Source organism: Netta rufina (assembly GCF_964035555.1).
Source record: "Netta rufina genome assembly, chromosome: 7".
Classification (NCBI taxonomy): domain Eukaryota; kingdom Metazoa; phylum Chordata; class Aves; order Anseriformes; family Anatidae; genus Netta; species Netta rufina.
In genome coordinates this window covers 25,292,045-25,314,370 of record NC_140130.1, presented here as the reverse complement: position 1 = coordinate 25,314,370, position 22,326 = coordinate 25,292,045, and the positions used below count along the sequence as shown (strand labels likewise).

At 38.5% G+C, this 22,326-nt stretch overlaps 2 protein-coding genes across 2 annotated transcripts in view; one reads left to right on the top strand and one right to left on the bottom strand.

Annotated features, from left to right (window-relative positions):
- CFAP43 (cilia and flagella associated protein 43) overlaps positions 1-14,746 on the top strand; it is a gene marked incomplete at both ends in the record, with an annotated part of 43,738 nt that extends 28,992 nt beyond the window's left edge. Inside the window, 16 exons of the mRNA XM_084290214.1 lie at positions 367-567; positions 1,937-2,143; positions 2,913-3,002; positions 3,795-3,872; positions 4,631-4,756; positions 5,654-5,773; positions 5,855-5,962; positions 7,534-7,620; positions 7,921-8,009; positions 8,398-8,605; positions 9,374-9,486; positions 10,308-10,464; positions 11,265-11,429; positions 13,030-13,110; positions 13,940-14,093; positions 14,589-14,746. Of these exons, the coding sequence (XP_084146340.1) occupies positions 367-567; positions 1,937-2,143; positions 2,913-3,002; positions 3,795-3,872; positions 4,631-4,756; positions 5,654-5,773; positions 5,855-5,962; positions 7,534-7,620; positions 7,921-8,009; positions 8,398-8,605; positions 9,374-9,486; positions 10,308-10,464; positions 11,265-11,429; positions 13,030-13,110; positions 13,940-14,093; positions 14,589-14,746 (2,142 nt within the window). The remainder of the gene's footprint in view (positions 1-366; positions 568-1,936; positions 2,144-2,912; positions 3,003-3,794; positions 3,873-4,630; positions 4,757-5,653; positions 5,774-5,854; positions 5,963-7,533; positions 7,621-7,920; positions 8,010-8,397; positions 8,606-9,373; positions 9,487-10,307; positions 10,465-11,264; positions 11,430-13,029; positions 13,111-13,939; positions 14,094-14,588) is intronic.
- Positions 14,747-15,997: 1,251 nt separating this feature from the next.
- SFR1 (SWI5 dependent homologous recombination repair protein 1) lies at positions 15,998-20,066 on the bottom strand. The gene is made up of 5 exons (XM_084289945.1): positions 19,918-20,066; positions 19,488-19,604; positions 18,239-18,351; positions 16,830-17,207; positions 15,998-16,616 (listed from the first exon to the last, which is right to left on the bottom strand). Exons 3-5 carry the CDS (start codon positions 18,332-18,334, stop codon positions 16,425-16,427), a joined length of 666 nt encoding a protein of 221 aa, XP_084146071.1. The 5' UTR covers positions 18,335-18,351; positions 19,488-19,604; positions 19,918-20,066; the 3' UTR covers positions 15,998-16,424.
- Between the last annotated feature and the right edge of the window lie 2,260 nt (positions 20,067-22,326).

Below are 22,326 nucleotides of genomic sequence, written 5' to 3'. Positions count from 1 at the left end.
GAGAAGAGTCTGTCTCTGTTGTTTTAACTCCCCACCATAAGGTTTTTATACATATCAGTAAGATTCCCCCCAGGTCTTCTCTTATTGAGGCTAAACAATCCTAGGTCTCTCAGCTTCTCCTCATGTTTTAGAAGCTTCGTATTCTTAAGTGTATTAGTAGCTCTTTGCTGAATTTGCTCCAGCATGTCTTTGTGCTGGGGAACCCAAAACTGGACCCAGTGTTCCAGATATGATCATGTATTGACTTGTATTATTTTTATTGCTGGGCAAGGCTTAATTGCTGAATAGAACCTCTAGTACTTTTTCATGCATGTGCCACTGGACTGCTTACAAAATTAATACAGGTATCATGTTTGTGATATTCAGGTTCAGAAGAGAAGTCTTGAGACTGTGTCAGAGACAGAAGAAGAAGAAGAGAATGCGGAAGAAGTAATGGCTGGTGCTAGCACATCTTGCTGCCTGGACGGAAGTCTGAGTTCTCAGTATGGTGGAGACACATCTGTGCTTTACCACCAATTGGACTTGCACTCTAGGGAGCAGAAAGTCAATCAGATAGTATTACTGAAGGTGACTACTTCTTAAATTTGTATTACTGCAGTGACACTGTCGTGTCTGTTGGTTCTCACAGCAGTCACAGCCACTGTTAGCTTCTGGGCAGACTTGCACTGCACAATGGAGAGCTGCCCAGGTCTCTGTTACTGCACTGAAAGCTGATAAATGCACATGGTGTTGTAGAACACCACGTGGTCTTGCCAGCTGAAGTGTATTAATAAACATAACCAGTGTATTAATAAACATAATACAAAAAAGGCTTCCTGTGAAGATGACGTACAAAAGTAGGTAGAAGTGGTTAAATTACTATCAAGCATTGCCTCCTTAGAGCTTTTTAAGGCTGTGTGTGGTAGCAGAGATTAATGATTATGCATTGTAATACATGAAATCTAATAGATATATTGGTGTTTGAAGTTGATGGGGAAGAAACGCAAGGAACACCTTTAAATGCAAGCTTGAATGTAACAAGATCTTTCTGTTGCATGGCTTTAAGGATGCATATCCTCTCTCTAACTGTAGAGGCACTTAGATTTCTTGGCCCAGGCAGTGAGCTTGGTCAGAGCTAGATGGCTAGCTAGACATTGAGAACAGCCTTTTTTCTCCCAGCAATAGTGTACCTTGTCTGTCATCCTGCTGTGTTACATCCTACATTATTACTATATTAGAAATCAATGAAATAACCATGGATAGAAATATTTATTGTAATATAAATCACAAACATCTAAGCAACTCAAAATATGAATCTTAATGGTAGAACTGAAATTCTTTTCACTTTTTTTTTTTTCTTTTAGTAAAGTGATGCAGTAGGAGAGATGTAGTTTTCTCTCTTAATATTGTGCTTTTCTTTGTTGAGAACAATTATTTAGGCTAAAAAGGAAGAACATATCCACTAGAGATATATGCTTTTAAAACCATTTACTTTACATGTCAGACAGAAAATCACCTCAAAGCATATAAAAATTGCAGGCTACATCACTTAAAAATCAGGAAAGTATGTCCTTAACATTGCTCTCCTGCTCTTGTGTTTTACAGTCTCTACAATCACAGGTCATGTGTTTTTTAATTTGAAGCGCTTTCTTCCTTCACCCAAAGACTGCAAAAAAATAGCAAATATAAGTAGCCTAATTTTAACTCTTGCTTTGGCAACAGTATGTGTCTTTCAGAATCTTCATCAAATAGCAAAAATAAATAAATAAATAAATAAAAAGTTGACCACTTAACAAACCTTGAACTCTGCCTTTATAACAGAGGGGTCTTACCAGTTTCTCTGTCTGTCACACATACAAATACACACATCCATAATTCCAAAGAATTGAGAAGTAGTACATAATCATTGATGGATGGGACCTGTGGAGCATTGCTGTTTCCTTTTTTGGTATTTCAGGACATCATTTACAAAGTGAAAACTGCTTTTAATAAGGAATTTGACATAGTTGCACGACAAAAGAAGCAGGAGATAGCAAGAGTGAAAGAAAGAAACCTGAGGATCCAAGAAATCTTGGCTCAACTTGACCTCCAAGTGGAAGTGTGGGAGCCAGGTCTTACAGATGATGAGATGCCAGAGCAAGTACTCACTGTTCAGGATTCAGAGGTGCCTGAAAAATAAATCTTTCTCTTTCACCCACACAAATACAGTTCTCTAATTCTTCTCATTTCCAGCCATTGTGTCAGTATTGAAAAGCCTTAAAACAGATGTGTCTGTGTACGTAAAATCATCTGTCTGGCTCTTTTGCTTCCCCTCATGTTTTAGGTAGAAAACTCTTAATAAGCCTCTCTGAAATGAACAAAATACTGTTAAGAAGTTTTTAATTGTCCATAAATTAGGTCCAATTTACCCCTGTTCCTGGTAAGACTCAAATCAGGCTTGCAGGGAGTCACTTCAATAGATGAGAATTTCTCTGTTTTTTGCTTCAGTTTCTGAGCATCAGAAACTAAGAATCTAGGCACTTAAGCATAGTTAGTACTGTACTTCTAAATTAAATTGATAATATATAAACACTGTACTTTTGATACAAAATATTATTTTATTTCAACTGCTCTTTAAGTCAGTCTTTTCCCTCTTCTGTCTTCTCTCTCACCAGTCTATTATTCTACTGTCAGAAAACCCAAAGACACGCTCAAACTATGACTAACATCAGCAAGAAGGACGGTAGTGTATATTTGAGCGTTTTTTTTCAGTATAGTTTTTGGAGCTGTTCTAAAGAACAATTTGTTTTCTTGAGGTATATCACCATAGAGCAGAGATACAAAAAAAAAATGAATAAAAATAATATTACACCATCTTTCAAAATTTTCTTAAGCCATGTGTGATCATGTTTGGAGAAAAAAATCCTGATAAGAACCCGATTTCCTTCTTTCAGATTAAAGCTGAAAAGTACTTGACTCCGCAAGAGAGAGAGAGAGCAGAAATGCTGGCTAAGCTTGAAATGGAAAGACGCCTTACTGCTCTGGTACTTAAAGTTGTATCCTTTTTACTGAACAGGCCATTGTTGCTGATTGGGCTATTTAATTAATGCTGTCCTGGAATATTCCAGTAAAGTAGTATAGGAGAATAAATGTAAAAATGCTAAGTAATGACAAAGTGTGCCTTTTCCCTCTTAGTATCATTTACACTTACATGTACATCTACACAGAGCAGCTGAGGGGGAGGAAAGGTTTGGTGTTACACTCCCAGTTATTAAAAATTTGCTTTGTAGCAATTTAAAACACCCTATTGGGAGACTGGGGACTAGATACATCTCTAAATGTATGCTACTGCTCAGCCAAGAGCTTTGGGCTTGATACAAACTTGTTGGCTGAGTTTCTCTGACCTCTGCTCTTCAGGGATTGGACTACATCACAGTGCTTTTCTCTAGCTTGTAAATATGTCTGTGAAAAGCCTAAAATGGTTCTCGCCCCAAAAGAGATGCACAGTAAGACATTCAACTTGCATCCATAAGACATACAACTTCATTCATCCTAGCCTGCAAACTGGTCAGGTGTAGTCTACGTACTGCTTCCAAAACTGCCAAAATTGCAGCTTTAGGAAGTTATTTGGTATATGACCATCTGTCTATCAGAAAAAAAAAAAAATCTTAGACCTTTAGTGTTTCTCACAAGCATCACCAAAAAGCATTAATCTACTAGCGACACAGTAGAATCCTATTGGTGATCTAGAGGTGAACTGTTCTAATACCATTCCCAAAACTTCCAGCTACTCCATCTTCTTTTGTATCCTAAAATATTATTTTTGTCATTCCCAGGACAATGAAAGACTACGTGCGCTTAATGACATGATGGGTGGAGTGCTAGAAGTCCAAAAGGAAGACATATTGAAAATTGTAAGCTGTGTTTCTGCTATATCATTTAGGTAGCTTGTTGTTTTTTTTATGGAAACATGAATTGCAATTAGTAAATATTTCCAACCTTAGTAATAAAAGAAGATCAAAGAATTGTAGAATTGCATTGTGCCTAGTTAAATTCCTTAAAACATCATATAGTGGACTCAAGACTACAAGATTCTAGTGCCTGCACATGATTTGCCCATCAACACCTGTTCCTATCCCGAAGTCCCTATCCTATAGGAACATAATCCCAGTATAATGACTGTTTTATGGGGGAAAGGCTCTATTGCCCGTTGCTGTGATCTTACAGAAAAATAGTGTGTTTCATTTAACACAGCAAATAAAGTTGTTACAGTAAGAGAGGAAGAAAACAACATGAGTGTCACAGAGAAGGGATAAGGCAGACCAAACCCCATCAGTGGGATTGATCTGTTTCAGAAAATGAGAACCCCACTTATTCTGTAACAGAAAATATTACATGTCTCGTACTGACAATAGTATGTTTGAGTACAACATACTCATATTTTACAAGATCCAGTAGAAAATTTTGTAATCAAGTGGAAAGGGACAGGACCATAAATATACAACAAAACTACTGGTACAAGCAACAGGCCACAGAAATAGAACGTGTATGTTACTTAGATCTTACCTGTCTCTAATACCTTTCATTAAATTTGATACATGTTGTAGTTTATTAGTATTCTGATGGAGACTTAAAATTGCTTTTTAAGCATGTTTGTCTTTAATACTTGCAGAATATTCCTCCACCTCCTTTTATATCCAAGCCTGAACTTGAATGGAGTGATCAAGAAGTTATAATATTCAGAGAATATGAGGAAAAAGTGAAGGAGTTGAATGAAGAAAAAGAAAAGCGCAGAAGGGTAAATTAAAATGAGAAAGGGAGTGGCTTTGTTCACAGTGCTCATAATTGAAGCTTTCTAATTTTTCTCAGGATCTACTTCTAAAATGAATACTAACAAATAGAACAAATGAAGAATGAAGATCATGCAGCATATTACATAAGTTGTAGCTTAGACAGTAAAAAAGGCAGTCTCTACTAATAACAGTTAGTATATGACAAAACTTGTGATATCTGACAAAAAGTAATTTTCATTCCAAAATAGACCACTATTCCTGAAACGTTTTTTTCAGGTTCCATTCCCAGAGTAGCTGATGCCATACACAATACAATGGCATTTATCCTTCAAAGTGGTATCTGGACAACATAACTTCATATTCTGGCAGCATTATCCTTCGAAAAATGTAACTTCTGGGACCTTTTGGCTGAGGGATTTTTCTTTTACAAAATCATCGTTAATGCCTTTCAAATACAGTATTTAGTTGATGATGGAAATGAATAGCTTCAGTCCCTGGAACAACCCACAATACTGTTAGGATGGATTCAAAGAAATGTGAATCATGCCTTCTGTTTTGCCACAGTCATGAAAATACTGTCTTCCAGAATGTAGCTGTTGTTTTGATGATGTAAAATATGGACTCTTAGAATTTCTAAAACGGCTGTTCAGAATCATTAACAGGAATACAAACTAGTCTTTTGATAAAAGTACATAAAGAGCTTAGACACCTTCGTTGCAAGAAAACAGAGGAAAAATGCAATGCAGGACAGGACTAAAAAAACTTAAGGGAAATAAAAAGAAAAGCTTTTTGTTGGGGAGATACAGTTCCATACTGTGAATTTTCCAGCATTCTTCAGTATACTGTACGAGAATTTGTTCTCCTGTGTATGTTTGCTCCTCTCTTGTCTTTCCCTTCCCCAGGCACTGGAGAATGAATGGAAGAAACTTGAGGCTTCCATACAGGAAACAACACACAATTTTGATGAGACTGTATGCAAGCTCTTTGAAAGAAAAGTGACTTTAGAGATGGTCATCTATCAGGTATGGCAGAGAACATGAATTGTTCATCTCTCCCTCTGTGCAGAAGGAATGTTAACAATTCTTATTACAATCTTTTCACAGGAAGAACTCAAAATAGTCAATCTTATTTATTCTTTACTGTTGGATGAAGAGTTGGACACTAGAGAAGCTGGACTTCAGCATTTCTTTATGAAGAAGCAGAAGGAGAACGTAAATTATTTTAAATGCCATTCTTAGGAAAAATGTAGTATTTGAAGTATAGTTTCTAGTGAAAATTGCTCTTTCCAAATCAGCATTTTGCTGTAAATGATTTTTTGGCAGTTTACAGGGCCATTGACTTTTTCTTGAAGTGTACAGAAGATGTACATTATAAATACATCTACATATAAACACATTCTTTTGAGTAGAAACTCATCTTGGTTCATCTGGAGTTCTTTGGTGAAGCTCCATACATTGGGAAGGCATACAGCTATTTATTTGTTATATACTCTTTTTTTGTTGTTGTTGTTGTTTGAGTATCTTATATCAATCTGACAGAACCATAATGATGCTATTTGTGACAGGAAGACGCACAAAAGAACATGTAATGCCATCACGTTTTCTCTGGGATGTCTAATATAGTCCAGGGCCACACTGACTTGTGTTTGGCAGCCGAAAGCACAGGCAGAGGTAGTACATGAGCACCTGTGTGTGGAAGCTGAACATAATACAGAGTACAATGTGGTTATACACGTATCAACAAACTTAATCTCCTGAAGAGTATGCCAGTCCCTGCCATACCTTATACAAGTCAACAAAAAGACTGGAGAGCGCAAGTAGTCGAGCTGTATTTCAATACGAGTGCTTACTGCCAAAAGTAATATTTGTGTCTGACAGTTCTGTTTCCTGTGTCCTGCCAACACCTGTCCGATTCAGGTGATCTAAGTGGTAGTCTGCAGGTTGTTTCTGGCTCACGGCACAATATTAGTCCATTTGCCCAGTTGGTGTAGGTGTTCCTGAGTCCACAGAGAACGCAGTAGTGCCTCCCCATGTCAGACTTCCCACTCAACCTGTAGAGATTTCTGTTTGGAGCTGCAAGCAGCTGTTTGTATGTGAGCTTCATGGAGAGGTTCCAATGTAGGCATCTAGCCCGTGTCATTAGTTTGCTAGCTGAACTAGTTTTAAAGTTATCTGAGGCCCAGTGTATACCAAGTTGCATTTTTCAAAATGCATTTTTAAAAATTTTCTAAATATTCCCATTGGTAAATATTCCCATCTTTTGGTCCACGCAAACTGTCACATGCAACAAAGCAGTCTCCCCAGCAAAGTACAAACATTTAACAGCCTTGATAAAACAGATAAACTTTGTATCCTGACGTGTGGCATGCTGACAGGGAAATTGCATTCTACAGTCACGAACCTTTCACTGAGCAGCATTTGAGAATCTCTGACTGATACGACGTGATGAAATGAAAGGAAAAGGAAATTTCTATGCAAGTAAAAACAAGAATCAACATAGATCCTCACCTTCAAAATTTAAAAGGAAGACTTAGAAGAATTTGTGTAATTTTTTACACAAATTTCATACTTTCTTAAGCACTGGAATACTTGAATTTCATACCTGCTCACCTCTAAGCTGCATCTACAAATAAACCACTGAATAAGGCATTGTATTCTTAAAAATGGCTCATTAGGTTTTCTCTAGAACTGAGAAGGTGTCAGCTTCATCAGTGTATATGAATAGCCATTCAGTGCTTCTTCTGGTTGAGTTTCATTCTTGAAATCCTCTGGTTTTGCTACAGGTCAACGTTACAGGAATAATCCAGAATACAAAAGAGAAAATTGAGTTTCACAGTGATGCATATGAAAATGCAATAGCTGAAGATAAGGTGAGACTCTAGTGAAACACAAGCAAGATTCAGGAATAAAAGAGTTAATGCCGTGTCTCGGTAATAAGAACATACATCATTTTAAGCATGGGATGAGTTCTGCTCAATTTGCTGAGTGCTGAAATAAGGTAATGAAGGAGAGTATATGCATATAAAAAATTATGAAATGGTCCACATTTCCTCAATGCTTGTGAGAGCTTGGAAAAGCACAGTATTTTTGCATTGTTAAGATATGGGTAAGTTGCTGCTTTCTTAAAAATAACATTGTAATGACAAGGAAGCTTTCTGTTTCTGTCCTAGAATCTGGAAAGTGATTTTAGTACGGACTTTGCTGACGTTCCTGAAGATCTTCTTGATGAACTTCTCCAACTTTACAAATGTCGACCAAGGTAAGGTCACCCTGATTAGAATTGTTTAAATACTAGTATCACCTGTGTTTCAAGAATGAGATTGCTATTTCTTTCAATAATCCAAATTATTTTGGTAATCAGTAGACTGCCTGCTTTTATTGGTTGGTTAACAGTATTTAATTTCCTATCATATAAAAAAATGTTATTTTGAATACTAACATTTCCTTATCTACTCTACAAAATCTATTTTAAATGCAATCTAAATAACCATCAGTTCTCAAAAACATATTCTTATTTTGTGTAAGACATTGTCTTACCTTTTTGCTCTTCAAGAGATTGAGAGTATGAAATATTCAGTTATATGTATGAGCGTCTTTTATGTAATAAAAAATAAGTAAATACTGCATGTATTGTGTATGTACACTAGGACCCCAGTGAGAAAAATGCTCCCTTACACCGCTAATCCATATAGGAATTGTTCAGCCTCAACTGAAGATTACAAAGATATGCTCACCTGTTTAACGAAAGCCATGGATGAGCTGGATAATCCGAAGCACATGCCTGATGGTTTAGACCCATCTATATGGGAACAGTTTTGTCAAGCTAGACGAAATAAAATGGAGAGTGAGCAACTGGTATGTAAATCCTTCACTTTTCCACTATACTTCTCAGTATTTTCAAGTCTTAAAACTTCTGTGGAGTTCAATGTAGGGTTAGACTGGTAGTGAAGTGACAATGTAGCATACAAAAACTGCATCTGAGTTGGTAAGTTACCTCTAGTCACCTTCAATTCAGAATAACAGAAATGTCAAGAAGAGAAACCGGCTCTAGTTCTCCTTCAGAGCAAACATTACCATACTAGGGTGGAAGGATTTGATCAAGATAATTATAACCTTGATACAGTTTCTTTAAAAAGTAATAATAAAAAAAACTTTATTATAAAAGCCTATTAAAATATTTGATTTTCATCATCTGTTGGAGTCTTTCTCTCCAATTGGAATGCTACATCTGCACCAATGTATAACCATTTTCTTCTACAACACCAAGAGCAATTCTTAACAGAGGGTATTGCTGGAAAGCTCTAGTGAACTATTTGCTTATTTTAAAAGCATGAAGGTGGAAATCTGAAATTTCCAGAGATGTAGGTATATTTGACCAAGATAGAAGAAAAAATGATTTCCCTTAATGTCAATAAATCATACATAAATGAATAAATTATTTTTTGAGCTGAATGTAAGAATTGTAACCTCTATGTCATGTGCTCTACTAGGACTCCAAAAATATCAGGCAGCATGTTTATATTTACACACACGTCTTCTTAAGATATTATGCTCTCTTCTTGCTTGTCCTGACATGTTTATGAAGTTGGAAAAGTTCAGAATGCCATGATGTTGCTTGTTTAGGTGAAGTGGAAAGCCCTAAATCTGGCAGAGATGCAGGCCTTTCTCCAGAGAAGAATGGATGACGATCAGAAGATTAAGTCAGACATAGAATACGTTTCCCAAGAACTCATTTGGTAATTTTGTCTCTTTTCCTATGTTCAGCTCCATATTAATAATCCACCATCACAGAACCAGAAGTCACATACAGAATTACACAGCTGTGCTCTCCAACAGTCTGTTATCTAGAATTCATCTAAAAGAGCTAAGATATTTCAGAGGTGAGGTGTGATTGCAGCATGTGTGAGCAGGCCCAAACCAGTCTTAACCTAGCATTTTAAGTAACAACATGAGTCAAGATGGCACGGTCTTCGATGCAAACTCACTGCCCCAAAAGCTGTTTCTTACAGTGAATGCCAAAAAGCCTTCAAGGTCATAGTTGTGCTAGCTGGGTCAGCTAACTTCTGCTCATATAGGCCTGAGGAAGCTACAGTGATCACTGCTGACTGCAGTTTGCAGCTCAGTCACACAACAGCTGACTTCACTGAGCTGATTTCATTTTTTTCATGTACATGACATAATCTTCACATTCATTGGAATTCAGGAGCAAACCCTAGGATAATTTAAATTAAAAAACAACAGCAAAAAAGAGTGCTTGCTGGGAGTCTCCTTCACTTCCTTTTCAATTGTTGTTGAGGCTTTTGTTTGGTAAATACATTTTTTTTTCAGAACAGCTGCTAGAGTTTGTTAAACTGATTCTAGTGGCTGACAACTTTATGTACAGAAATAAATTGCCAACTCCATAGTCATTTTTGGAGCACATAGAAGACAGGCTGTCAAAAAGTAAGCCCTACATGAATATACCACTTATCAGTAATAAACATTTTGAGAATCACGGGGGGATTTATATAATTAAGTTGAAATCACTGAGCATTGTTTTTGTTTTCTGCCATTTTAGGCTGCAGGAGAAGAAGATGAAATTTCATTTGGATTTGACTTTCCAGTTTTTGTTAAAACAAGGACAGGTGGAATTGGAAATTACTGAGATCCCAGATTACACCAATGCCATTCTCATTAATAGGAGTGTTGTTGAAGAACTGAATTCCAGTATCACGGTAACTTATAAGGAAATTTAATTTTTTTAAATAAATATATTGGTCTTCAGGGACTCTGTTTTTTCTCTAGTTTGATATCTAGTTTCAATTCATTACTACACACCAGGAGGCTCAATTGTAAACTAAAAGCTGTTAAGAATTCTGTAATGCCCCTTATTATGATATAGAGATTGCAGTGCAGACTGCTTTCTTGATGTTTGATGAATACAATTCAGATCAATGAAATGACAACAGTTTTTAGACATGCCATCACTTACAAACATGCTGTAAATAGAAAATCCTAATATCCTGGGCTACAGTCCTAGAATTCTCTCAAGGCAAACATATAGTCATGCTGAGCAGTAGCTTACATTAAGGTTTAACAAACTGATACACCTTTTACGTACGGTGAAATCGATTATCATACTTTAAGCATTCTAGCTGAAAATTTGCCTTTTACTGCTAATACACAAAGCCTTCAGCAACAACTGCGAAATACCTTATACAGAGCAAGTGTGTATTTTGTAGAGATCAGATGCCTTAGCCTTCTTATAAAAGATAGCAAGACGTAGAGAGAAAGGTTTATTGTAATTTTCTTCATCTCCTCCTATGATCCAAGACTGTGGCACAAAGCATAAAAGGGAATAAAATTCCACAAAAGATAACCATCTTGGGCAAAGTCTGGAAAGAGTCTGCAGTATGGCACATTTTCCTTACTAATATCATCACTTTGGAAGCTTGCCCATCTTGTTGCAAATAATTATTCCATAATCCATAGAGTGTGTTAATTAAGATTAATCTCTCTTTTTTTTTTTTTTCAGACTCAAGGAGAAAAAAAAATTGCTAGCATGGTGGAGCGTAAAGACTTCTCTAGAGGGATATTTCTGTTGGAATGGGAACATAAGAAAATGAGAATGCAAATAGAAGATCTGAAACAGAAGGCTCGGGATATTGCAGTGTTACCTATTTCAAAAGATCGCCAGCTAGTGAGTTACTTTCTCTAATTTATACTTCATACCACAGAGAATTTTGCTGCCTCCTCTTCTGCAGTTGTTTATACATCTTAACTCTCTTACTGCTACCCAGAAACCTAACATGTCAACAGTTCAGCTTCCAAAGAGAAGTTTTGCTCTTGAGATTGATCAGTGATGAAATTCAGTTGCAAACGAGGGCAAAGTTATCCCTGACTAGTTCCCAAGTGCACCCATCTGGTGTCTCACAGAAATACTGTAATTTTTGCTCAGTATTCAGAGATAGAGTTCCTACAGAAGCCTTGCTGAGCCCCAGTGCCATTTGTTGGCCTTGGTACCAGCAGAAGAATGACAGGTAATTGTTTGCTATGTCTGGCAAGCAAGAGACAGCAGCTGGGCAGACCAGTCAGCACCTACAGAGCTTTGAAGAAATGCATTTGGCAGGCCAGAAAACAGGAAAAGGTTGTGGAAGAGCAATGGGGATACCCCTGGGAGAAGAGAGGAGAAGAGAGGTGGTAGAGGAAGTGTGAGGGTGCTGCAGGATCGGATGTAAAGCTGGTTTTGCGGTGATGAGGTAGGGGAAATAAAGGTTCAAAGTAATGGATGTTGGAGGACAGGGAAGCTGGAGATATTGCAGTGGGGAGAGCTATAAAGCACAGGGAAAATAAAGAATATTGGAGAGTGAGTAAAGATATTGCAATTCAATCAAAAGGTCAGAAGAAAACCCAAACATCTGTTCTGCTCAGGCTTCATTAGTTCTGCCTGTCCAAACTGCTTGTTCATTTCTGAATCACAGCCATGGGACTTCTGAAACTAACATCAGCAAAACAGCTTTCTGAAGAGGTGATGAGACAATGCACTGAAAAGTTCTTGCAACAAATTTATCACCAGGGTGTCGCTGTTACCTTATGTCAAACTTCACTTAAAGAGATGCACTGTTTGCCAGTTAGACTTGTCCTTGCCCATAGCAATGGTATTTTTGAGTAGAAATGCTAGTAGGAAAGGGCTAGTAGGAAGGGCAACAGAGACCATGACAGGAGCAGAAAGAAACATGGCTCAGAGAAACACATGGGGGCCAGGACCTGAGAATGCCTGGAATGAAGGCTAGTGGTAGAAAAAGTGAATGAAAGCAATTTGGTGCTGTAGGCAAGGAGCCTGCTGGGTCTTTTCTGTTTCTCTTCTTTTAACTGGAGACAAACCACAGAACTGTTATCTGTCGGTTTGGTGGGATGTTTTTTCAGAAAGATAAATGTTACATCCACAGAAACCTGTCTTCTGCGCAACTTTGGCCTCCACCTGTGCTAGCTTTGATGATCTTACAAGTAAAAGTGTATCTTGTTTTTGACAACCTCACAACAAATTCATATGGTCTTTGTTTCCATCAAAACATACCACGCTGCTTAAAGGCTGCATGGTCTATTGTATGGCAAGACTATCTTTAACATATCCATTTATGATCACTAGCAAGGTTTTCCACTGTGTCTAATTCTGTTTTTTTGTTTTTTTTTGTTTTTTTTTTGAGTTTCACGTATCATGACTGTCTTTACAGAAGTGTGGAATTGTTGAGAACAGCAAAGGCTTAACAACCTCCTTTCCTTCTGTTTTTAATTCTCAGTTCCTAACCATGCTGAACTATGACAGTCGCATTGCCCACCGCATTTCAGTGATGAAGCAGACTCTTGATGTCATGGATAAGGTAATTATTCCTAAGCGAACCAGTGAACCACCACATTTGAGAGACGTCCTTAATTTAAATGCAACTCCTCTCCTTCATTAGCAAAAGGTGTTTGTAAGGAATAACAGCATCCCACATCAGCATACCACCTCTTCAGCTAACTCAAGGACTGTTAAAGCACAGCCACAACTCCACACACAGATGAATGTATATATACATATACACACCTATGTATTTATTCATCTTTCAGTAGTTTTTTCAAGTTGCCTACAGCTGTTTCTCTGTAGGACTACCGGTCTGTTCATATCACTACCCTCCTATATTCAAAATAACACAGACACAGCAATCTGATTTGCTGGCTCCCTTACCTATTTCTACATTTAAATTATGACTGTCCTTGTCTGTAAGGGATTCCACTGGATTTTCTCCAGGTTACTGTAGCTGACATCAGCTTCCATTTTCTCTGTGTTCCTTTTCAATCTTTGGTATTTACTCTGGCCCTTTACAGCCCTTGAAGACAGCATCAGCACAATAGCCTATCTTCCACAGTGGCTGGCAGCCAAGGGAGTATTTTCAATGCGCTGATTCCACTGACTTCCTTTCCCTGCTTTGTCTTTCAAGTTTTCTATTAAATCTCTCTCTCCTTGGCCCATGCCTTTTTGTTCGTCTGCTACTTGTATTAGAACTGCATAAAGCATACTGAAAGACACTATACAAAGTAAAGCTAGCAAATCAAAGCACATGAAAATGAATTGAGCTACAATACAGTGTTGAAGATTGTAGGCTTCCATCAAAAGTTTGTCTTCTGTATTATCTCATGCATTTGCTTTATTCTTTTGGAAATGGACAGTTGCACAAGAAGAATACGAAGCACCGTCAGAAAAGAATTAGAGAGTTGGAGAAGTGCATCGCTTTAAAAGAGCAGGCAAACTATGAGCTCAGCCTTCAGCTAAAGGAAATGCTTGTGTCTGTTTCAGAAAGGAGGCATATCTCTCGGGCAGCTGGTGAGTCACAGTAACGCACTTTAAGTCACAAGCAAAGAACATTCAGAAAACACCTCCTAAGCTAGACAGTCCTATTCTCCGTCAGCATCACCTAAGGGAAAAGAAATTCCTATCTATCACACTACATGCACAATTAGCTTTTCTACCACACCATATTTAATGCTATTTACATAAGATCATACCTAGAGATTGGTGCTCTTGTAGCCAAAGTTAATTGACTTTCCATACAGTCAAGTGAACAGAGGACCAAGAAGCTGAGAAGGGTACGCCTTATTAGGAAAACTGTGTAGTTCTTTTCACTTGTAAAATGGTTTTAACACATTGGGTGTGCACCCAGTGCCTTTTTTATTTGTTTATTTGCCTTATTCACTAAAGACTCTTAAAGCTAACTTGCCTATTTTATACAGAACTTGGAATAACTCTGGAGCAGGTCCTGTATAAAGACTATGCAGTCACTGTATGTACAGGGTGACCCTTGTATTTTGTTTTATGCAGACATACAGCGTGTTTCTGAAAGGAACGCGAAGCAGCGTTACCAAGAGATTTTGAAGCAGAAAAACCTGCGGGATCTCCTAAGGGAACAAGAAGAAGAGTTTGGAATTCTTCAGGCAGAAGCTGAAAGACTGAGATCAAGAACATTCCCTATTCTTTAAAAAGCCCAGTCCTGGTAGATGTATAGGAAACTGGTCTTGTCTAAGACCCAGAGTTTGGACATACACCTTCTCTCCCTAAACTCTCAACACTTTCTTCTGTAATTTCTTTTAAAATAGTACCAGTTTGAAAGATGCACGTTTGTCTGTTTCATATATTTTATACTTAGTATTATCTTTCTGTTGTTTTGATATATTTCTGCTGTTTTGATTATATAAACATATAGCTCATTACAGAAAATAAGTGGAAGATGTAGTTGTAGAATGCATATCCTTAGTCTGCAATATGCAATTGGAGGACATTTTGAAATGAAGTACTGCAAGAAAGATGTGATTTTACATCTACAAATTGTTTCTCTCTTCCATGCTTTAATTTCTCTTCCACGCTTTAATTTCTCTTCCACTTCCATAAATTCACATAAAATCTAAACTTACCCCTTTCTAAGAACATTAACTTTGATACCTTAGGTTTAGCAAAGTTCTGTGCTTATAAGGAAAACTACTTCTGTTTTAACCTCACTGCAGCTGCTTTTTTGCTTTATCACATCTAACAGGTCTCTAAGGATTCTAATTATATCTTGCACTCTTTTTGCAACATTTTTTTTTCTTCCTGTTGAAAACTTCCATAGAAGCAACGGAATTCCAAATTTGCTAAAGGTCTTGGGGAAAAGAAGTACCCCTATCAGGAAGCCCTATCATCATTTCTCAGTAAGCTAAAGAGGCACAAAGAAATAGTTTCTTAATACTCAAACTGTGATCAGTAATAAAGGTTATTCAATAATCTCTTCATTAATTCTCAGCAGGCAGCAGCATTCAGTATTCTTAAGAGTAAGAATTCTTGTGACTCCAAACTTAAGTCTAATGAGGCCTATCAGTGTTACAATGAACTATTTCATCTGTGATTTTCTTTCCACTTGAGGTATCTAAGAAATTGCTCCTTATTAAGGAAAACAGGAAAAATAGCATCCATACTGAACAGTTAAGGTACAGCCAATGACAATCGTGATTGCGTATGAAAAAATATTCACAGGAGAGATTTATGTAATGTTACACTAGATAAGTGATGATTTTAAGGAGAATAAAAGCTGAAGAGTCATACCAATATGTGTTTAGAAGTGAGAAAATGAGCAATTTCAACTTAAATTATAGAAAAACATTTTGAAGAGACAACGAATAATAATACGAACGAATAAGATAAATGAAATGCTGTTTTATTCAGCTTTACTGCAGAAAGGTAAGCAATGCTGTAGTTGAAGCACTTCATTAGACAAGGGAGCACTTTTCTTATACAAAGGGGGAAAAAAAAAAAAAACAAAACAGAACATTGCAGCTTTCCCATAATGTAGTACAGCAGACAGATGTCAATTCCTGTTTTCTACCCTTCCCTTCTACTACCACAGGCTGTGGCTGAAGGGTTAGGAGGAACAGTTCCCCTAAAGGCAACTGTTTTGACCAGCATCTGAAATTGTGTTTTCCAAAAGTCAGCATGGGCTCAATCTCTTCTGTAGAGTAATGCCTTTTACAGTGCCTACCGTATCTATGTACAGTTTCACCAGTAGCTCATGAGAAAACCTCTTGGAAAATAAAGTTCACTGTCTGATTGACACTTCTAAGGTTATCAGAATTCATTCAGTCTTTTCTGCTTATGCATGTGTGTAATTGAAAACTTTGCACCAGTAGATTAGGTGTCTACAAAATCTTCTTCTGTTCTGCTGTAGTGCAGTAACTGGTCTTCTAACCCAAAAGAATCTATCAGTTGACTGAGACTCACTTTCTTGCCATCTGCAGAAAAAGCTGACTGTAGCTCATAGAGCATCAGCTGGGTGCTGCTTCTCCATTTTGCTATCAAAGCCTGCAGTTCAGACAGGTTGTTCTGAAATTGGGACAAAAAAGACATTTCAGCAAATGACAAATCAGTTTCATACTCTGCGAATCTATGTTTATAATATGCTTAAAACTGAGATAATATACAAATACCACACAAACTAAATGGCTCAGTATTGTAACTTAAATCAGTAAATGAAGATTTGACTCCATTTCACTTCAAAGTGTGATTTAGAAGTGCTTTTTCAGAGGTTCTCCTCACCTTAGATCGGTACATCTTGACCATTTTGAGCCTTCGAAGTAGTTCTTCCTTCTCTTGCACTTGTTTCACCAGCCTTAGTTTTTCTTCCAGGGACTGTTGGTGACTAAGATCAACCCTAACCTCATTCTCTCCTGATTCACGGAGACTGTTCTGTGAGGGACTTTTGAAACATGTATGCCCAGTGCAGTTTCCTTCCAGGCTTTCAGAACCATCTTGTAACCTGGAACAATCCACACTTCTTTTTGGCAGATGTTCTGTGTCAACATCAGCACAGTCTTTTTCTTCACTGTCTATTTTGAGCCGCTTTGCCACTGTAAAATTAGCATTAAATGAACGTCTTGTTTTCCTTAATCGTTCCCTTAGAGTTGCACTCATTGGCTGAAGAAAATGAAGAACAGCAAAAGAGAGAAAGATCACAAAAGTCTCATCTTTGATCAAATTTCAAAGAACCGAAACTGAACTCCATGCAGAATATGTCATATACATAGAGATAATTGTAACCAGACTTCTGAATTGTCACTGTAGCATTTGTAAACTTAAAGTTAACAAGTTGATTCCTTCCTTTCAGGTGTGTTTGCACACATGGGTGCAATTTACTGGAAAACATACCTCCATGTTGTCTAGGACCAAATCCAATAATCCTTACTAAGGGAAAGCTACTCATCTAGTCTTTGTGCAGAAGACATGGCATATATCAGCTTTGCTGATTTTATTTCATCTGGTTTGATTTCTCCTCTTGTTTAATGGAGATTTTTTGTTGCTGTTGTTGCATCCCACCACGTTTCCTGCATTAGCACTAAAACATATTTTCTACTTCTAAGTATTTCAACTTGTTCATGCTTTGAGGTCTTTTACTAATGAACATCTAAAGTGTTTTTTTCTTCAAAATAAGTATTTTTATAGTTTGTGTCTAACGTTTTTACCTGTGGGAAAATACTAAAATAAGGGTGAGAAGGATTACCTAAGGAACGTCTGCAACCTAGCTTTATCCAGCATAAATGCAGTTTTTAGTAACATGCACTACGGTGAGTGTGACAGCATCACAGTACACATGCTAGGAGAAATCCCAAGAAGAGTCTGGCATTATGGAGAATATCCCAACTGCAATCAGAGCGTACTATATTCAAGTGCAAATAGACATGGAAAGACAACTTTGGCTTGAGAAAACTAAGTAGTATTGAAAATTACTAGTATGGGATTTTTGGTAGACTGCTAATAGCGAATACATCACTTTATTCACAGCAAACGTATGCGTATTCAGAGCAAGGCATGCCAAGAACACTCCTTACACCCTTTATCTGCACAACCTTGTAGCTGTACGTATAAGCTACCTTCCAACTACTTGATGATTTCATAAGCATTTTTCTTACTATGAAGAATCACATTATTGGAAAAACAAGTTTTTATACCTGCTTCCCTGAACCAGTCCTCTGGGGAGCTGCTGAGCCAGAGTCCTTTGGAGTATTGCACAAAGATGTCAATTTATCAGACGCTGGTTCTTCCATCTTGAGATGGACAGTCTCTGTTAAAAAACAAAATGAGTTACACGTAGTACCCTTTTCACCTGATTATGAGTCACATGGCTGCAGAAATGAGTAAAAAACTCTAAGAAGAAATACTAGAGCTTATTTTCTAACTGTTACATTCATAAAGACACCTGCTGAAGTTACACAGTGGTTTTATGCACTAAGTAGAATCTTGCTTTATGAATACCTTTTCTTCAAGGTGGCAAATGGCACTACTAACTGGTATACAGGATCTGGCTATGAATTTTGTGTACTATTTTTCCTTCAGTAATAAAAATCTATGGTACTTGTTCTTTGAGATGAAAAATCCTACAAAAAATTTTTAGGTGTTCTCCATTATTATGTTTGTTTTTTTTTCCTCCTAGTGCTATCTATAGCAGTGATGTCTTTTTTCAATTGTTATGCAGGATCAAGACAACTTATGAAGTACTTTGACATATTATACTATGCTTGTATATCCAAGTCAGATCCTACAACATCAAACTCATCAAAAAAAAGCTCACTCCAAACAAAGTATTTTCTTAATGTGAATGGCTCCTACTGCTTGTCTAACTCAAAATCCTTACAAAGCCAGGTTGTTAAGTACCAGTCCTTTGTTTAACCTTTGTGCAACCCAAGCAGCAATAAAAGGATTGCTGGGAGCCACAAGATTTTTATTGTCCATCTGTATAAACAATTAATCTTTTCTATAAAAAAAAAAAATAAAAAAATAAAATAAAAAAATCGGGTACCCAGGTCTGTGAAAATAATCTATTTCATTTGATCCTTCTGGGGATGCTGCTTGAAAAAGTAATTACTCATACAAGTGGACTTTTAGATTATAATATGCATTCCCAGTTTGCTCAGAAAAGCAACTTAATTAAAATGATAAATCACACCACTCAGCATGTATCAACTTTAAATTGATTTGGCAATATCTGACTTAGTTTAGCACTTGTGAACCACCTGCTAATGACCAAAATGCAGCTGGAAAATCGTCAGCTACGCCCTCTGTTTACCTAAAACTTGCCACTGGGAATTTCAAAACACAAGCCTCTTAAAAATAAAATCCCACAAAGAAGTCGCTGGGCAACACAGGACTGGCACAAGGGGCTTCCTCTTCCAAGATGAAACATGCCGAAGTGTTACTAACCCAGCAGCTCTGCTCTTCCTGGCTCTGTACCAAGGACACCTCGGTTATCTCCTCATCTTCATTTGTCTTGTCAAGTCAGCGTTCCCTCTGGTTGTTCCAAATTCAGCCTATGGCATCCTATTAGGGAAAAAAAGAACATAATTACTACAGGAAGTCAATTTAATTTGGAATTTTTAACAATCTGCACATTAGAAAGGAAACCCACAGACCCCATCTGTGATATTATTGTTTCTTAATCCAAGCAAGACTACAAAATGCTTTATCATACCTATACAGTACTGAGCTTGTCATAGATTTGGCTCTCTTACTACCAAGAAGCAAAAATAACTTCAAGCCTATAGGTTAGCTCTAAGAGACCCGTTCAACTCTCTCAAAAACGAAACCAAGCCCACAAAACCTGTGGCTTTACACCCCAACGCGGATTACTTGCCTGCAAGCGACCCTGAGCAAAACGAAGACTTTTTCACAACACTTCACTAACACCGTTACTTAAACTTGTTCCTTAAACTTTTTAACAGGACGTTCGCCCACGGGAACACTCTTCAAACCCTTCCCCAGCACCCCAAAACCCTTTGCTGGACCCTGAGGGACCAGATCCTGAGGGACCCGTCCCCAGCAGCACCCCCGGCCCCTCACGGCCCCTCAGCGCCACAGGGTGCCCCGCTCCCGGGACCGCGGGCGGCGCCTGCGCGGGCAGTGAGGGCGGGCGGCGCTGCGCCTGCGTGCGGGGAAAGCCTTGCCGGGCTTACGGTGCTCGGTGGGGTGGGTTTGTGTAGTGTCCCCTACACCATCACCACCACTACTACTCCATGTGGGTGTTGTGTGTGTTTCTGTAGTCTGCTGTGTTCCTCAGGCCACCATGGCATGCTGTTTTCTGCCCCAGGTGGTGCTCGAGGCTGGGCGCCATCTTGTGGTGTGCCCGCCCGCCTCAGGGAGAGGGGCTCTGGCTGCGCCATGGGGCGCTCGGCACCGTGAGGGGTCGGTGGGGCGAGCCCAGGCATTTTGGCAGTGCTGAGGGAACCATGATGCTGCCTCACGCGGTGACCGCCTCAGGGGCTGTCCCCTCAGTGAAGGGGGAGAGCTGTGCCCGGGGAGCACACCCTGAGGGGTGGGAGATGGGTTGGGAAGCGCAAATTGAGCCACACTGCCTCAGGTGTGCATGGAGGAGAAGTGAAAATGAAGAAATGTGACTGGAAAAGCAGGCAGGTAGATGGTGAAAATGGCAATGAGCAGCCTCAGCTGTAGTGGCAGTCATGCGGTTCGGTGCCTGATTACATCGCCATGATGTGCAGGCGCTGCTGAAGCAAGTGTCCTGTCAGCAGAGATCTCTCCCGTGCTGCAGGCCTCATTCCCCCAAATGGACTTTAACATTTCTCAGAAGTGATCCATGTAAAACGTTTTTCCAATATAACTGTGTCAGGACTGAGCAAATGGTTGGAAGTGGCCATAACAGCAACAGCTCCCAGCCTCCAGGTGAGCTGCTCCAAGCTGCCTTCACACAGCTCTGCTGGTCAGTGTGTGTGGAGAATACGCAACTGCAGTCTCCATAGATTATTCCCTTGATTTACGTAGCAGAACTGCATGAGTATCATGCTTGATTCCTCCTTACAACTGTGGATGAGGATGATGAATTTTCTTTTTGTTTCCTGTAACTTCTCATCTTATTGAAACAGGATAACTGAGAGGTGAGTAAGCACGGAGCACGGTCAATGCTAGCAGTTGCTGTGCTTCTAGCCAAAAGTATACATAGATTCACTCATTTCAAATAGAATTTTACAGTGAGGACAGCAACCTTTTTTTCTCATAACATCAACAGTAAAAGATACAAAAGCGTTCACAGCCCATCTGTAAGAATTCTGTTTTGGAAACCAGAATTTGGGCCTACAGATTATTCCTTGTACAGGGATTGACTGTGTGTGAAATTGCATATTTTTTAAACTTTATTTCTAAATATTTGAAAATATGCATTTAGCAAATGTCAGATTCTGTGACGAAACTGTATGATCAGGTATAAACACCTAGCAAAAACATGCACAGTACCTCTACTGGTACTTGAAGAAGTTCTGAAACATTTTTAAGCCCCAATGTGATCTAGCCCATTTAAATTTATTTATTTATTTTTTAATACTTGCAGCTATTTTTTGTCACTTTTTTTTTTTTTTTTTTAAGTATCTAAAAAATGGTTTGCTAATGGAACTGCTGCTGCAAATTCATCAGGTGGGTTGGTTTTCAAATGCACTGGAGCTTTGAGACAACATGTCTCTGGGTTCACAACATGTTTCCTTCTGTCTCTAGGATGGTCCCGTTTTTAAATTACTCATGCTCTGTTGTACAGACACGCTAACAGTTGTGTTGCACAAGAACAACAGAAAGCTTGAGATTTTAGATCATTTGCCAGCTAAGATTCCAGTAAGATTTTACAAGAACACAACATGAAAAAGTCATCCTCTGCATTATCGTTGCTGCCTTATTAGATTAACGCCCATGTGCCCCACCCTGGGTGAATTCCAGCCAGCCGGAGCCCGTGAATGTAGAAAAATGGTTCCACATGGAGGGTTTGGGTGTTTGATGGACTACACAATGAGGGGAGAAAAGGAAATTTTATCATTAGTGTTCACTGCTGGGCAGTCACTCTAAGAGGTCCTGTTTCAGGTTGGTATTAAGTGTTGAGCCATTTGTTAAGCTTACCTAGGGATTCACTGGGTGTTTAAACATGTGAGTAGTCCTGCAATTTATGTAACTTGTCCAAGATGTGGAAGGAGGCCCCTGACCAAGCTGGGAACTGGAGAGTAAGCTCAGTCACTACCCAGTGACTTCCAGTACTTCTACTGCAGAAACC

Coding starts and splice junctions, on each gene's coding strand:
- SFR1 (XM_084289945.1), bottom strand. CDS start 18,334: ATGGAAGAACCAGCGTCTGATAAATTGACATCTTTGTGCAATACTCCA. Junction 17,208..18,238: donor GGACTGGTTCAGGGAAGCAG/GTATAAAAACTT, acceptor CATTTTCTTCAG/CCAATGAGTGCAACTCTAAG. Junction 16,617..16,829: donor TCAAGATGTACCGATCTAAG/GTGAGGAGAACC, acceptor TCCCAATTTCAG/AACAACCTGTCTGAACTGCA.